Source organism: Macrotis lagotis, chromosome 1 (genome assembly GCF_037893015.1).
Source record: "Macrotis lagotis isolate mMagLag1 chromosome 1, bilby.v1.9.chrom.fasta, whole genome shotgun sequence".
NCBI classification, from domain to species: Eukaryota; Metazoa; Chordata; class Mammalia; order Peramelemorphia; family Peramelidae; genus Macrotis; species Macrotis lagotis.
Window position 1 is genome coordinate 804,596,478 of NC_133658.1, and position 16,233 is coordinate 804,612,710.

The 16,233-nt window shown below is 40.8% G+C and overlaps 1 protein-coding gene across 4 annotated transcripts in view; it reads right to left on the minus strand.

Annotated features, from left to right (window-relative positions):
• Positions 1-394: 394 nt before the first annotated feature.
• Positions 395-16,233, minus strand: part of INTS4 (integrator complex subunit 4) — an 85,026-nt gene continuing 69,187 nt past the window's right edge. For all 4 annotated transcript variants that reach the window (XM_074216965.1, XM_074216963.1, XM_074216964.1 and 1 more), the window contains 4 exons: positions 11,623-11,782; positions 10,467-10,610; positions 3,897-4,017; positions 395-1,027 (listed from right to left, as the gene is read on the minus strand). In XM_074216965.1, coding sequence (XP_074073066.1) covers positions 849-1,027; positions 3,897-4,017; positions 10,467-10,610; positions 11,623-11,782 — 604 coding nt within the window. In that variant the 3' untranslated portion in view covers positions 395-848. The remainder of the gene's footprint in view (positions 1,028-3,896; positions 4,018-10,466; positions 10,611-11,622; positions 11,783-16,233) is intronic.

Consider the following 16,233-nt stretch of genomic DNA (forward strand, 5'->3'; position numbering starts at 1 on the left):
TAGACAACCCTATAGCTGCATTGCCTTTGCATTCCCGAGCAGCTATTCAAGGTACTTTAAGGAATGCCTTGATGGTGGTCAATACTGGATGCTTGCTCTAACTGTAGGGAAGGTATTCTGTCTTTAATTGCTCTCTGGTGACATGCAGATACTCGTCCACAAAGCTCTAGGTGGCAAAAATTCAGTTACTGGAAAGTAGTTTGTATTGAACCCAAGGTGAAGAAACTACAACTTGAAGAAACTAATTGGGAGAACCAAGTAATTCTTATTGTTGGGAGAGAAGACTTGAGGGTTAGATTAAAAAAAAATTTCGTGCTGAACTGAGGAAAGCAAACATTTTCTACTATGAACGCAAATTCCTACAAATATAGAATTTTTGTTTTTAAGGCAAAAATAGATTTGAGATTTTTCTCAACGTTTATTGCTAAAAAAATAGACTTGAAATTTTTTGGTTGATTTAATGTAAAATGATTTACCCTGCACTTTGAACTAAGTGAAACAAAAGTCCTAGTGTGCCAGTCCTTGAGCAGAGCTCTGAAAATCCAGACTTACTGGATGGGAACTTCTGGCTGCTGCTAACCCTGTGAGATCCAAGGCAGCCTGTCTGGTTACTCTTGTGGGGTGGTCCCAAAGTCACCCTATCTAAGCATAACACAACAGAAGTGAGAATAAGAGAGGTGTAATAACAGGCTGTTGTTCAGAGGCAGAATGCAGAAAGTCACTGCTCTCCTCCCAGGGGCTCTGAGGTGTGTTCTAGGCCGACAGGTGGAGGATGGGTTTCCAGAGTCAATCCCCAGATAGCCCTGGGATGCCGTTTTCCACCGAAAGACCTTAGAGATGGGTAGATTTCAGCGTCTGGCTGGTTTAGGCATGATATAAACCTTGACAGGTTTGCTAAAAGGGATGGTTCCTTCAATACTGTTTTCTATCAGCGGCAAGGCTTCTGCACTGTCCAAACAAGCAGGTCTGGAGATTCGGGTGGAAGAATCATAGGCCAAGAGCAGCCTCACTTCAATCTGACAAGGTTCTGTAGGGAAGAGAGAGAGAGAGAGAGAGAGAGAAAAAAAAAGACAGATCCTTTGTGAATAGAAGGCCCTTCTTATAGGAAGATACTTAATTGGGAAATTTGAATAAAATACCAAGGCAAATCAATGGTAAAAAATGGACTTTAGAACAAATTTCATTTCTGTATTGCTGTTCAGTTGTGTTTTGATTCTCTGTCATGGCATTTTGTTGTCCAGTCATGTCTGCCTCTTTGTGGAACTATTTGGGATTTTCTTGGCAGAGATACTAGAGGGATTTGCCATTTCCTTCTCCAACTCTAAAATTTTACAGATGAAGAAACTCTACTCATCCTCTCTGTCACCAGCCTACACATTTCAGAGTTAGTCCACAAACATTTATTTAGTGTCTCCTAAAATCCAGGAGCAGGGGTAATCCTCCACTCTTAGAGGAGATAAAAAAGCAAAAAAATTTGGATTAACAAGTACTTTACACCTTTAATACCACTCAAAGAGGAGTGCAGTAGAACTATCAAGATCCCAATTTTATCTGGGAGCTGCAATGACTTAAATTCTTGAACTCCAATTTGGGATTTCAAGCTTGTTCAGGAGACTGGGAAGTACAGGGCTCCTTTCCCTAAGCCAGGTTCCCCCAGAAGCCTGCACCTCCCCCCCACTTTCCTCTCTAAGGGCTGTATGAGAAGCCAAGGGACTCCTTTTCAGAATAATGTTTTCAAATGCATAGAACAAGAATATATAGGATTATAAAAGAAACCAATTATATTGAAATACAGTCATCAAACTATTTTTTTAAAAAGTTAAAGACCCCAAGCTTAAAAGGCTTTAAGGAGAAACCAAGAGGTTTTCTAAGACCTTGGTACAGATCCTGCATCCTCAGGCTTAATAGTATAAATCTAGAGGCTAATCTTGCAAATGGCTGTGCATCCCAACTTAACTTTGGTTTGGCAGATGTCAATCCTCTCAATTTACAGGTTAGGAAATAAGACCTAAGAGAAAGAGTGACTTTATCAAGAATAGTGACAAAGTAGGACTAGAACCTGACTTTAGAGGACATGACATACTGCTCTCTATATATGCTAAATATCTCTTCTGCTAAAAATACCTTCAGCAGGTGGCTTGTGTCAAATATGGCCTCCGAGGTAGAAGGTAACCGCTTCCAAGCCCAGACTGGCTCTTAGAAGAGCTTCTGCCTCCATAGGCCTGAGCTGCAGCTGGCTGCATTTCAACCAGGCTTCCAACACCTCCAGGAGGCTTTGAGAAAAGGCCAGAGACTCAATCTGGGTCTGAAGAGCAGGCATCCTCAGCAGCCTCAGCATCCTCCACATCCCGAGGACCGGAGGCTCAGCAGGTTCATCAATCACCCCCTGGGCCTCACAAAGCCCAGGAGGGCAATACCTCTCAGGGTCTCTGGAGCTCTGACCCATTCACAGGGCCCTGCCAAATACAGCAGCTGAGTTATCAACTCTGGGCAGAGGAAGGGAGAGAATGGGCTCTGTTCCTTGTGAAGATTACAGCAACCACTGACTGCCCTCCCCAGGGAGCCTGGCTATCCCTGCCCACCGTGGCTCAGTGCCCAGCCTGAAGGAGACCCTCACTAGGAAGACAGGGGCAGGCTGCCTGCCTGGGATCCTCACTGTTGTCCCAGCTTGTCTTGTCACCATATGGGGGCAGATCATCCCCAAAGGCAAAGGGCACAGGGGGCAAAAGGGGCCTCTCAGGGAGGTACAGACAAGCAGAAGAGGACAAAGAGGGTCAACCTTTTACTCAATGCTGAGTCTCAATATTTTATTTAAGGTTCAAATGAGAAAATGAAGAACAAAAAGTACTTTGGGTTAGCAGTGCAGTGCTCCTGGACCTATGATTGCAAGAGTACAGAGAACTCCCAAGTGAATCAATCCCCTCATGTCACGCAGGAATATTCTTCTCTATGCCTAATAGTCTAAGAAATGACTAGCTCAGGGTCATAGAGCTAGGAGGTCCAAAAAGGCAGCAGGAACCCAGGTGTTTCTAGTTCAAATGCCAGCTTTCTAACCCACTATGCTATATAACATTACTATTTACTATTGTTATTTCCATTATCCAAGACCCTTTCTAAAGTCATACTTTCCTTCTATTTTTATTAAAAAAAAAAAACAAACCATCTCTTGCATAAGAGAACAGTACAAATACCTACTAGCTATTTTGGGAACATGAAGTTCAGTCTCTAGAAGAGAATGCTAAGAAAAAGGCAAGAAACACATTTAATCTCTTTATAACAGATGGTTCTGAGGAGGAGGTCTCACAGAAGAAGATCAGGACAATTGGGAATAGGGCAAGAGGCTCACCTGCATAGCTGGAGGTGGGGTGGGGGGTTTGTATTTGTGAGACCCACATAGGAGTTTGTACTCCATCATTTACTCAGTATTACTCAGGCAAAGCTCTTCTTTTTTCTAGTTCTCAGTTGAAGGACTGTACTTTATCTTTATCTCAAGCCCATTCTACCTCTAAATCCTATGATCCTATGATTTTCACTTCAGAGAAGGAAGGACTTTGAAATAATCAGAAACGGAATGAGTAACCTTGGGAACTAGAGAGTTCCCTTCCATTAGTATTCAAGCATTGTCTGGATTGCCTACCATTTGTCAGGAATAGGGTAGAAGGCAGTCCTATTGGGGGGAGGTTGGACTCTGAGGGGGGAACTCTGCTGTCATTTCCAGTTCTGGGAGATTCAACCTATTAACTCTTCTATTGTGCATAAAGATAAATCCCTGGGAGAGTTAGGAAAGAGGACAAATTAGCTTATTATGGGAGCATGTTTCCTCTTACATTTATCCCCTCACTGGAGAGGTGAGAGACCTACAAGTGTCTGGGAAGCCAAGACTCAGTGCTCCTTACCTGTCCAGGCACCATGGGAAAGGTAAACTTGAGTTATCAGCCTGTGTCTTCCAGGCCCAGGATTTCGGAAATCTGAAGGTTTGGGATGGATTATCTGGGCCTGACCATCAGGATATAATACCTAGGAAGAGAAACAAATCAGTAATATAAAGAAGTAAACACCACTTCTGGCATAAAATGTACTTGTCAGGACAATTTAATTTTCTTCAAAGATTGACTGATACCATCCATATAAATATCTTAGGAGAAAGTGTCATAAATTATAGTGATCAAAAAAATTTGCTCTCTTGGTATCCAAACCTTTGGTAATGGGATTTCCATTTTTCACTAGATTGATCCCCAAGATGATGGACATACACAATCATGACTAGATCTTTACTCAAATTGTTCCAGTTTGGTAAAAAGAGTCAAGACTGTGCTCCACTGAGATGGCCTTTGAGAAGCCAAGGCCACTTCTATGCCATGAGAAGACACTGAAAAAGAACCTGTGGGGAAGACCCTATAAGACAATTAGTTTCATCCATCTGATAGTAACATTTAAACAAAACAGAGAAAAGATACAGATTCTGAATCAAATAAACTGCCTGTATCTCTGTTAATTTTATCCACAAAGCTCCCTTTGCATCTGTCACTCTGCAGTATCCAGAAAGAACCAGACAAATAGAACTTATCTTTTGATTCATTAGAGGAAATGATGTTGGGACTAAACAAGTGAAATGAGAGGGAGAAGAAACTAGATGTGGACTCAAGACACCTTTTCTAGCTTTGTAACTAATTCTCTGTATGACTTTGGGCAAACCACCTAACTCCTCTCCACATCCTTCATTTGTCTTTTGTAAAATAGGCAAAATATTCTTTTACTAAACTTCTTACATAAGGGGCAGCTAGATGGCTCAATGGATAGAACACTAAACCTGGAATCAGGAGGACTTGAGTTCAAATGCAGCCTCAGACATTTAATAATTACCTGGTTGTGAGACCTTGGGCAGGACACAACCCCATTGCCTTGCAAAAAACAAAAACAAAAATAAAAACTAAACTTCTTAGATTGTGTTATTTTGAGGAAGGCTCTCTGTCAACCTTATAAGAAATATGAAATGTTATTATTGTCTATGACCAGAAAGGACAATGATCAATGTTGGAAGGATGTGGGAAATCTGGGACACTACTACATTGTTGGTGGAGCTGTGAACTCATCCAACCTTTCTGGAGAGCAATTTGGAATTATGCCCAAAGGGCAACAAAAATGTGCATATCCTTTGATCCAACAATACCACTACTAGGTCTATACCTGAAGAGTTTATGAAAAAAGGTAAAAACATCACTTGTACAAAAATATTCATAGCAGCTCTGTTTGTGGTGGCAAAGAATTGGAAATTGAGTGAATGTCCATCAATTGGGGAATGGCTTAATAAAATGTAGTATATGTATGTCATGGAACACTACTGTTCTATTAGAAACCAGGAATTCAGGGAAGCCTGGAAGGATCTGCATGAATTGATGCTGAGCAAAATGAACAGAACCAGAAGAACATTGTAGACCCTAACAGCAACATGGGAGTGATGATCAACCTTAATGGACTTGCTCATTCCACCACTGCAACCATCAGCCACCTAACTCTAACCTGAGGCTTGCTCCAAAAAGCTGTAGCATGCACAGTGGCCAGTAAACTGTTTCAGCAGGAGAGCGAAACAAGGTTGAGGGTAATCGAGGGCATCTCAGACTCATGGGTGAGTTGAGGGGGTTGTCTATCCCAAGCATGTGAAGGTTTACACTGGTGGAATGGGAGAACAATTCATTCCAAGGTGGCTAAAGCAGGTGCTTAGAGCTTGGTTAGACAAAGACATCCAGATCATTCACTGCATCTAGAGTCATCACCAGTTGTCCTGACTCTGTCTTGCCATGCTGGATCAATGACTTTGAGCAGCTCTACCTCACTTAAATCCAATTTATCCATGATTCAAAAGACATCACTCATAACCATTCCTCAAAGAAGATTCCACTCACCATGGGAACAGCTCTTGTTATGAGAGAACTCAGCAGGTATGGTATCCAAATAGCAGTTCTGAGTGAAATAAAGCTGGCAAATGACAGCCAGCTTACTGAAGTCAGAGATGGAATTACATTTTTCTGGTGTGGTCTCAGTGAAAGGGAACACCATGAAACTGGGGTAGGTTTTGCAATCAAAACTAATCTAGTCAACAAGTTTGAAAGCCTACCAAAAGAAGTGAATGACAGGGTCATGACAGTGAGATTACCACTTCCAGGAAAACACTATACCACCAACATCACTGCTTATGCTCCCATAAAAGAAAACTTTTATGAAGACCTAGAGACCCTTATCATCAAGGTATCAAAAGATATAATTCTTTCTACTGAAGACTTGTGTATCTCATGACCTTCTCATCACAAACACTATCTTTCCTTTACTTAAACGCAATAAAACTTCCTGGATGCAAGCCTGTAGCAAACACTGACATCTAATAGACTATGTGATTATAAGGAAGAGACAGACAGGATGTGAGAGTGACAAAGGCAATGTGTGGTTCAGAGGGCTGGACTGATCACAGATTCATCCTCTCCAAGCTAAATATTCATATTCAACAAGAGTGGAAGCCCCAAGGCAAAAAGAATACTAGAAGAATTAATGTCAAGAGAATAGTGTCTGAGTGGGAACAGTTTGTTGCTAACATGGAGGGAAAATTGAGCCAACACACAGAGGGCAACAGTGGAGCAGTAAAGGAATGGACAGCTTTCAGGGCTCTGGTGTACATCACTGAATTTATTCATCTAGGCCAGAACACTCACAAACACCAAGACTGGCTTGAAGAAAAAGAAGTTGCTAAACAAAAAACAAGAACTATTGGGTTTACAAGCAGGATAGTACATACAATTCTAAGAAGGCAGCATTTAATTCCATCAAAAGTAAAGTACAAGCTAAGCTTAGAGAGAGGCAGGACTCTTGGCTCAGTAAAAAGGCAGATGAAATGTTTTATGCAGACAGTAACAAACCAAAATACTTTTATGATGCCCTGAAGGCTGTTTATGGGCCAAAGACATGTTGCATCTCAACTACTCAGTGTTGATGGATTCACATTAACGATAGACACAAGATCCTAGAGTGATGAGTTGAACACTTCCATAGTGTTCTTTTTAATTTTTTAATTTTTAGGATTTTGCAAGGCAAATGTAGTTAAGTGGCTTGCCCAAGGCCACACAGCTAGGTAATTATTAAGTGTCTAAGGCCGGATTTTAACTCGGGTACTCCTGACTCCAAGGCCGATGCTCTATCCACTACGCCACCAAGCCGTCCCCCTTCCATAGTGTTCTTAACAGACCATCATCAATCAATGCAGAAACCATTGACTGTTCAACTCAAGTTGAAGTCAATCAGTCCCTGGCTGAATTTCCAATAGAAGAAGAGGTTTTGATGCCATCAGGCTCCTTTCAAGTGGCAAAGCATCTGGTGCTGATGCTATTCCAGCTGAAATCTACAAGGTAGGGTGGTTCATTGCTTCCAAAAACAGACTGAAATTTTCCAGGTTATGTGGAATGAAGAGGTTATCCCCCAAGAATCCAAAGATGCATTCACTGTCCATCTCTATAAAGGTAAAGAGAATGGATCATCCTGTGATAATCACAGGAGTATTTCTTTTTTAGTCATTGCTGGTAAGATTATTGTCAGAGTCGTCCTCAATAGGCTGATCCTTCACCTGGAAGATGGTCACCTACCTGAAAGCCAGTGTGACTTCAGAAAGGATAGAGAACAGTTGATAAGGTGTTTGCTGTCTGACAACTTCAGGAAAAATTCCATGAACAGAACAGAGGTCTGTATACAATATTTGTAGATCTGACCAAGGCCTTTGATACTGTTGGTCATGAGGTTTATGGAAAATTGTCAAAATTTGGTAGTGTGGAGAAATTTGTCAGATAGTACATTACTTTCATGACAGAGTGCTTGCCTGGTTTCTGGATAGTGGTCAAAGCTCTTGAGATTTCCTAGTCACCAATGGAGCGAAACAAGGATATGTCCTTGCTCCCATGCTTTTTAGCATGATATTTTCAACCACGTTATAAAACACATTCACTGAAGTTGAACATGACCTCAAGGTCAGCTACCACACTGATGGCAAATTCTTCAATTTGAAAAGGCTACAAGTCAAGACCAAAGTGGAAGGAGTGTTGGTGCATGATCTTCCGTTTATAGATGAATGTGCACTCAATGCAGACTCTGAAGTTGAGATGCAACAAAGTATGGATCAATTCTTTGCTGCTTGTGTTCATTTTAGTCTAACAATTAACATGAAAACCCAGATGCTCCATCAGCCAGCACCATATCATTCATATGTGGAACAACTGATTACAGTAAATGGAGAAGTTCTGAATACCGGGGCCAAGTTCATTTATCTCCGCAGTGTACTTTCCATGGAGATACACATTCTTTTTTAGAAAGCAATGGGATTAAGTGACTTGCCCAAGATCACACAGGTAGGTAATTAACTGTCTGATTGAATTTGAACTCCGGTCCTCCTGACACCAGGGCCAGTGCTCTATCCACTGCGCCACCTAGCTGCCCTTGAAATACACATTGCTAATGAGTTGATACATGCATTGCTTAGTATTAGGAGGCTTGAAATAAAGTGTGGGAGAGAGAGGTATTAGACGGATTACCAAACTGAAGGTCTAAAGAGCTGTTGTGACTTCATTGCTATTTGCCTGCAAAACTTGGACAATTTACCAGCACCATGTCAGGAATCTGAATGGCTTCCATTTAAATTGTCTTAGGAAGATGCGGAAGATCACCTGGCAGGAGAAGATACCAGACACTGAGGTCCCTTCTCCAGCTACACTGCCTAAGCATTCTAACATTACTGCAGAGAGTGCAACTATGATGGACTGGACACGTTGTTAGGATGCCAGATGTACGCTTGCCAAGAAAACTATTTTGTGGAGAACTCACACAGGGCAAGTGCTCACAAGGGGCTCAGAAGAAGTGATATGAAGACACCCTAAAATTCTCATTGAAGATCTTTAAAATTCTACAGTATGGGAGACTCTGGCACAGGACCACCCAGCATAGTGTGTCCTCATCAGAGAGGGTGCTGTGATCTATGAACAAGGGAGAATGGAAGCAGCACAAAAGAAAAGTGACACCTGTAAGTTTAGAGTTCCCACCCCAGTGTTTACATGAACTATCTGTGCCCAACCTGCGGTAGAGCATTTTGAGTTCATATTGGTCTTTTCAGCAACAGTCAGATATACTATAATTTGTCTAAAATATGGTGATGTCATTTTGGTTTTCTTTGATAGCAAAAGACAAGAACCAACAAACCATGATTGTGATGGAATACTACTATATTTTAAGAAATGAAGAGAAGGATGCTCTCAGAAAACCCTGGGAAGACTTATATGAATTGATGCAAAGTCAAGTGAGCAGAACCTAAGAACACTGTATAGAGTAACAGCCTAATTAACAATGATCAACTGTGAATGCTTTAACTATTCTCAGCAATATGGCACAGGCAATTTCAAATGAGTCATGAGAAAAAATGAGAAAAAGGATTGAGAGGTTGAATGGAGAGCAAATTTTATTTTTTTTGTGCGTGTTCTCTTTAGCAAGATGGCTAATATGGAAATATGTTTTACGTGACTGCACATATAGAATCTATATCAAAGTGCTTGCCTTCTCAAGAAGGGTGGAGAGAAGGGAATGGAGAATTTACAACTCAAAAATGATTTTAAAAAAGTTAAAAATTGTTTTTACATATAAATGAGAAAAAATTCTTAAAAAGAAAAGTGGCTAATATATCTTTCTCTATGACAAAAGTGGTTTTTTTTGTCCTGCAGAGGAATAAATAATTTTAAACTTAAGTGATCTGTAAGCATAGTAGAACAGTGAATTTTTTTTCCTTGACATGACTATTTCTGAATTTCCAGAGGGCTCTAAAACAGTGCTCTTTGACCTCTTCACATTCACTCTTCTGTACTCATGACTTTCTTAGATCTTATCAATCCTCCAATGTCAGGAGACACTTCAAATAGCAAATATAAAAACTGTGCTACAAAGGTTTTTACCCCACCTCAGAAAGCCTACTGGTCACCCTCACGCTTTAAAGTTTATTTGCGACCTCATAGATGTGTTTTCTAACATCTTTCCTATGTAAACAATCACTTAGAATTATCTCCAAAAATTCTGTATGAAAATAAACCAAGGCAGGGCCTGTATCCATCTGCCCACTTAACTCTTCCCACATGTCCCTCATGGCACAGTTTAGACCCAAAAGAATTCATGTGTAGTTACTTGGTATACTCATGAAGAGGAAATTTTATGTGACTGTTAGAAAGCTTGAAATAACTGCATATAGACACTGTACTTTTTTGTATGTACTTCTCTCTGTGCATATTATTTCCCTTTGTTAGATGTACTTTTTTCAAGAAACAAATTCCATTTAAATGACTGAATCATATGATGCTCAAGTAGTACTCTGACTAATTCTGAGTCACCATAAACCCACCTAAATCATTACTGGACCTGTTAATCAATCTTGTAAAGACTTCTCTTGGACAGACCTGCACTTTGACGATCGTCTGAGGGTCCTGCACGTGCTCGAGAGTTGCGTCAACGTCCAATGCCACCACCAGCCCAGAGGTAAATCTCAGAGGGTTGTCTGACTCGCCAGCTGGCTCGATAATTGTGGCTGATGCTCTGTGGATCTGAGGGATAGAGAAGCACATGGTGATGGAGGGGACAGACTGACCTTAGGAAGTAAAGGTGGCACAGGAGATATAAGCACAAACAAGGAAAATATCCACAATGAACTTCTATCCAAGGGCCTGTATGCCTTGCTTAATGAAATACTCCATTCCAACTAGTCCAGGTGTTCATAGGCCAAGTCCAACTCAATAATAACTCTCCATGATTTTAAAGAGCTTTAAAGTCTTAACAAGTTCTGGGAGCCAGGTAGTTTATGAGTTAGATTTTCTTCTCCTTTCACAAATAAGGGAATGATTTGCATAAAGTCAAAGCTTGGATTTGAACCGAGTTCTTTTGACTTTTAAGTCTAGTACTTTTCCTACTCTTCCCAACTGTTGAAGTCATGGGTCCATGAGGGTATCACTGACATGTCTGGATTTCTCTGGCTTACTTCTTCCTATTACTACTAAATCTTTTATATGTGTACATTTTCCAGTTTCTTCCCTCCAAATCTGCCACTTGCATTACTGGATCGAGACAATTTCCAGGCCCGCTCTGGTCACATAGCTCTAAATATTTTGTGCCTCCCTATGACCTCTAGGACCCAACACAAAATTGTGAGCTGAGGGACTTAGCAGCAGCCTGACATACCTCCTCCTACACTGCACCATGTCCACCACGTTCTGGGTAGACATCTCCATTGAGATCCGTGTGCTCACTCTTTCTCCCTCCTCCTGTCCCCTCCACCACTCCCCACTCAGCCAGTTTGTACTTATCATTCAAGATCAGATCCAATGCCATCCTCATTAAAACCTTTCCTAATTCCTAGCTCACAGTGAACTGTCATCCCCAAAATCCCGTAGCTTTTTGTATGTCTTTCATTCACGTCAAGGTCTTCTTCTTCCTGTGAAGGCTGAGAGCTCCTCGAGGGCAGGGGCTATGCCCGGCTGTCTTTCTGTCTTCTTTTCCCTGAGCACAAGCCTTACACATAACACTCAGTAAAGAGCCACTGAACTGCACATAGAAACTGACCTGTTCTGGTAGAGGAAGGTGAAGAAAAGTACTCTGTCGAAGAGTCGCCTGCAAAATTTTTACTACTTCTGAAGGTTTAGAAGTCATCAGTCGAGGCATGAGGTCTAGAAGTTTGTCCACAAAGCTGTCCTGCAAGTGAGGCAACTCAGTGATGAAACATCTGATTGGAAAGATAAACATGGAAATGACTGACTATGCAGCTTCTGTACACAATATTCAAAGACTCACCCAGGTCTTTTTAACACTTAGGATAATAACTACTTCTATCTATTTAACAGAGTCCCTGACAATCTTATTTGACCCTTACTGTAACCATGCTTCAAAAAGGTAACTAATGTGATTAGCTGGGGAAAAGTCACATGCCATTTAATTAATTCTCTGTGCTTTTCCTACCATATCATACTACTTCATGTTTCAGATGGCCTAAACCCAGTGTTTACTCTGGGAATCACTCCAAAATGTACTTAAATTTGTCATAAAAATAAAGAATTTCCAACTCACAGTTTTCTACATACAAAAGCAAGTATTAATTCCTTAACTGATCCAAATCAATAAACTGAAGGAATTTTTCAACTGAAATACATATGTCTGATAGTATGGCATAGCTTTATTAGAAGGAACAAACATTCAGCAAAATAGGGAAGAACTAGTTCTGGGAACTGTGTCAGACAGGAAGAGATTAGCTATGGTACAGTATAAAGGGCCATCAAATGTGGAATAAAAAGATTAGGTTTTGAATCTTGGCTCTGCCACTAACCATCTTGCCCAAAGTTACTTGGATATATCAAAATTTCTTGGAAGTTCAGTTGTTACATCCGTAAGATGGAAGATCAGCTCTAGCCTTGGAGAAGTGATGCTCCCAAGATAATTCAACCAACAGGACTAGAGGTGGGACTTGAATTCAGGTCTCCACAATCCCAAGTAGCTCTTAAAGTGCTACTTCAATGATGCCATTCCAAAGATGTAAGAAATGTAAGCTATTACTAGGCTTAGGATAGCATTAAGAATCAAGGGAAGGAATAGAAACTTAGAGGAGTAGGTGATGTACTGCCCAGGCAGGCCATGGCACAGAGCCTTGAGAAAGCAGGTCCTTAAGCAGGAAACCCTTCCCTTGGGCCTCCCTCAGAGACTGCATGTGCCTCATTTCTATTCCACAGGTGGTCTTACTTTTTGATAGATCTGTCCTCCTTGTCCTAATGGCAGATCCTAACCTTCCTATACCCACCTGCCCATCCTAGCCAGTTCTTCCTGTAAACCCTCAATAAAAGAAGCTTGCACAACATACTGGAGGCTGCCTCCAGGTTTCTGAGCATCTCCAGGCTACCAATGAAGGGGTCAGCTGTGGCCAGTCACTGTCCTCCTGTCTTATCACCTCACCAGCTTTTCCTAGTCAGATATATCCTTGCTGATGGTTCAAGGCACTAATAGGCATTTAATTGTTGATTTGTAATATATATGGCAACCTTACATCCATCATGTGCTTTACACAACTCTTGGAGCAAACAGTAATTTTGATTTAAAATTTAAGATATCATGAAGGGGGTGGCTAGGTGGCGCAGTGGATAAAGCACCGGCCCTGGAGTCGGGAGTACCTGGGTTCAAATCCGGTCTCAGACACTTAATAATTACCTAGCTGTGTGGCCTTGGGTAAGCCACTTAACCCCATTTGCCTTGCAAAAAAAAAAAAAAGATTAAAGGAAAAAAAAGAAATTGAATAGTGCTTTCAGTGGTACCAAACTGCTCGTTTCTCCCAGTCTCTAACGGTATTGTCCTCTTTTGATGTTATAGGCCTGCAAATCAAAAAACATCATGATGTCTTTTTTTTCTTTAAGGTTTTTTCAAGGCAATGGGGTTAAGTGGCTTACCCAAGGCCACACAGCTAGGTAATTATTAAGTGTCTGAGACCGGATTTGAACCCAGGTACTCCCGACTCCAGGGCCGGTGCTTTATCCACTGCGCCACCTAGCCACCCCCTATTCAATTTCTCAAATAAAATCCATCCTGCTTTTTTTTCCCCAATTCAATTTTAGGTCCACCTTACTGTGCACCTACAAATCTATGCTACTTATGCAAAAAGGATTTATTTTTCTCTCTTCCACCTATCTGCTCAAGTACTGCACTGATGTTCACAAAAATTAGAAGATCCACCAATCTAGCTATGCATCCTGTCCAGGCAATATGTATTTTTCATCCACTTGGTTCTTCCAATGTGTTTAGATCCTTATTTGCAGTAGATTTCCCTGAGGATATCTGTAATATTGAATATAATTAGCAGAATTTTATTTGTGGGTGGGGCATTTAGAGAAATTTGGTTTCAATAAGGAAATCTTTTTGTTTGGATGCTGCACAGTATATAGGATCATAATCTCAGGACTTCAGATATCACCCAAGGTCCCTCATTTAGAGATCAAGGAAATATGACCCCAGGAAATAAGATAAAACACAGGGAGTGAGGGTACTGGTGAATGCTTGGGTCACACCAGAATTGTGGGTAAGTCTCAACACAGAGCACCTAGTCCTGTCTCTAGTCACTATCTCAGAGGCTTGACTACTGTTAGCATGTTTGGCAGATTTCTCAAGAACAAATGATAAAGACTGTTGGATAGTCAAAGACAAGCGAGGCTGACACTGTCTGTAAATTATCAGTTTGTGTGACTTTAGAGATGTGCTCTGCTGCAACAAATCACCAACAAAAGCCTAGCTATTTCCTTCCAAGCTCTTCATCAAAGATGCAAGATCATTCTCAAGAATTTTATATAAATGAGAGATCAAGTAGGACTCAGAAGTTAATGCTGGTCTTCCTCTCATAGTAGCCCCCCGCCCTGCGATTTCTGTCCCATGTGAATTCCCCAGAGTCTTTGAGCTATGCCGACACCATTTAAGTGCTGCTTTAAACTTGGATTTTCTTTTGGGTCCTTCTAGTCAGGGTCAGCTGCTCTTCCTTAATCTTTAAGGGTCATCTTCCTCACACAATACACTGGATACCTTAGGGATAGGATCCAAATGTGGAGGAGGTCTTAGCATACCTAATAAAAATAGGTCAAGGATAATGACCTGGGAAGATCTGACCCAATTACCCTGTTAGTAGGCTTAGTTGGATCTCACACTATTTCTCTTCCAGTGAGCCTGTGCTGTTTTGGGACAATACTCCTATTTTTTTTCACAATCCTTCTCTGTGATCATCTGCAGATGAACCTGTGTCTTACATTCAGAGGTGCCTTGGGGTAGAGACTGTGTAGGAAGAGATAGGAGAACCCCAGGTTGGGATGTGGGCTTCTCAGGAGTGAATTCTCTTCTGGCTGGGGAAGAAGATCTATGTCTTCTCCTTTGCTTCCTGGAGAATGTATAGTACCTGCTTTCTATTACACACATGGTAGAACGACCTACTGACATAGCAGGTAATAACTTAGACAAAATAGTAAGAGCAATACTAGTATTCTAGGTGAAAGAATTACAGGATTCAATTGGACCCTGACTAGACTAACATGCAGCACCAGTGGAAACAAGGAAATGCCCCACCCCAGCATTTTATTTTTTCCAATTACATATAAAGACAGTTTTCAGCATTCATTTTTGTAAGATTTTGAGTTCTCCTCTTCCCTTTCCTGCCCCTGTCCCAAAACAGCAAGCAATCTGATTTAGGTTATATATGTGCACTCATGCTAGTTTTTCCTCATTAGTCATGTTTTGAAAGAAGAATCACAAAAGGAAAAGCCACAAGAAAGAAAAAAAATTGAAAATAGTATGCTTCCATTTGCATTCAGACTACATAGTTCTTTTTCTGGATGGCATTTTCCAAGTCTTTTAGAACTGTTTTTATCACTGTAATTATGAGAAGAACTAATTCTATCCAAGCTGATCATCACACAATGTTGCTTTTACTATGTACAATGTTCTCCTGGTTCTGCACATCATCATTTATAGCATCAGTTCATGTAAGTCTTTTCAAGTTTTCCCTAAAATCCTCCAGCTCATCATTTCATATAGCACAATAGTATTCCATTATATTCATATACCACAACTTGTTCAGCTATTCCCCAGTTGATGGGCATCCCCTCAATTTCCAATTCTTTGTCACCACAAAAAGAGCTGCTATAAATACTTTTGTACATGTGGGGCATTTCCCCTTTTTTATGATCTCTTTGGCATGCAGATGTAATAATGGTATTGTTGGATCAAAGGAAATGCAATCTGATTGCTTTTTGAGCATAATTCTAAATTTCTCTCCAGAATAGCTGGATCAGCTCACAACTTCAACAATGCAAGAGGAAAATGTATTGAGCAGTGTCATGCCCATTATGCTACAACTTGCCAGAGGAGTCATCAATCATCTAGCGAGTTAGCTGGCACAGTGGATAGAGCACTGGGCCTCCAAGTCGGAAGATTTGAAGTTGAAACTTGCCTCAGACATTTACTAGCTGCTGGACAAGTCACTTAACCTATATCTACTGGGTCTATAAAATAGAAAGAATAATAGTACTGACCTCGCAGAGTTATTGTGAAAATTAAATGAGATAATTTTTACATATGTAAATAATTTTTTTTGCAAATCTTAAAGCATTATATACATATTATCTATCATTATTACTTTTTTTTTTGGGGGGGGGGTAA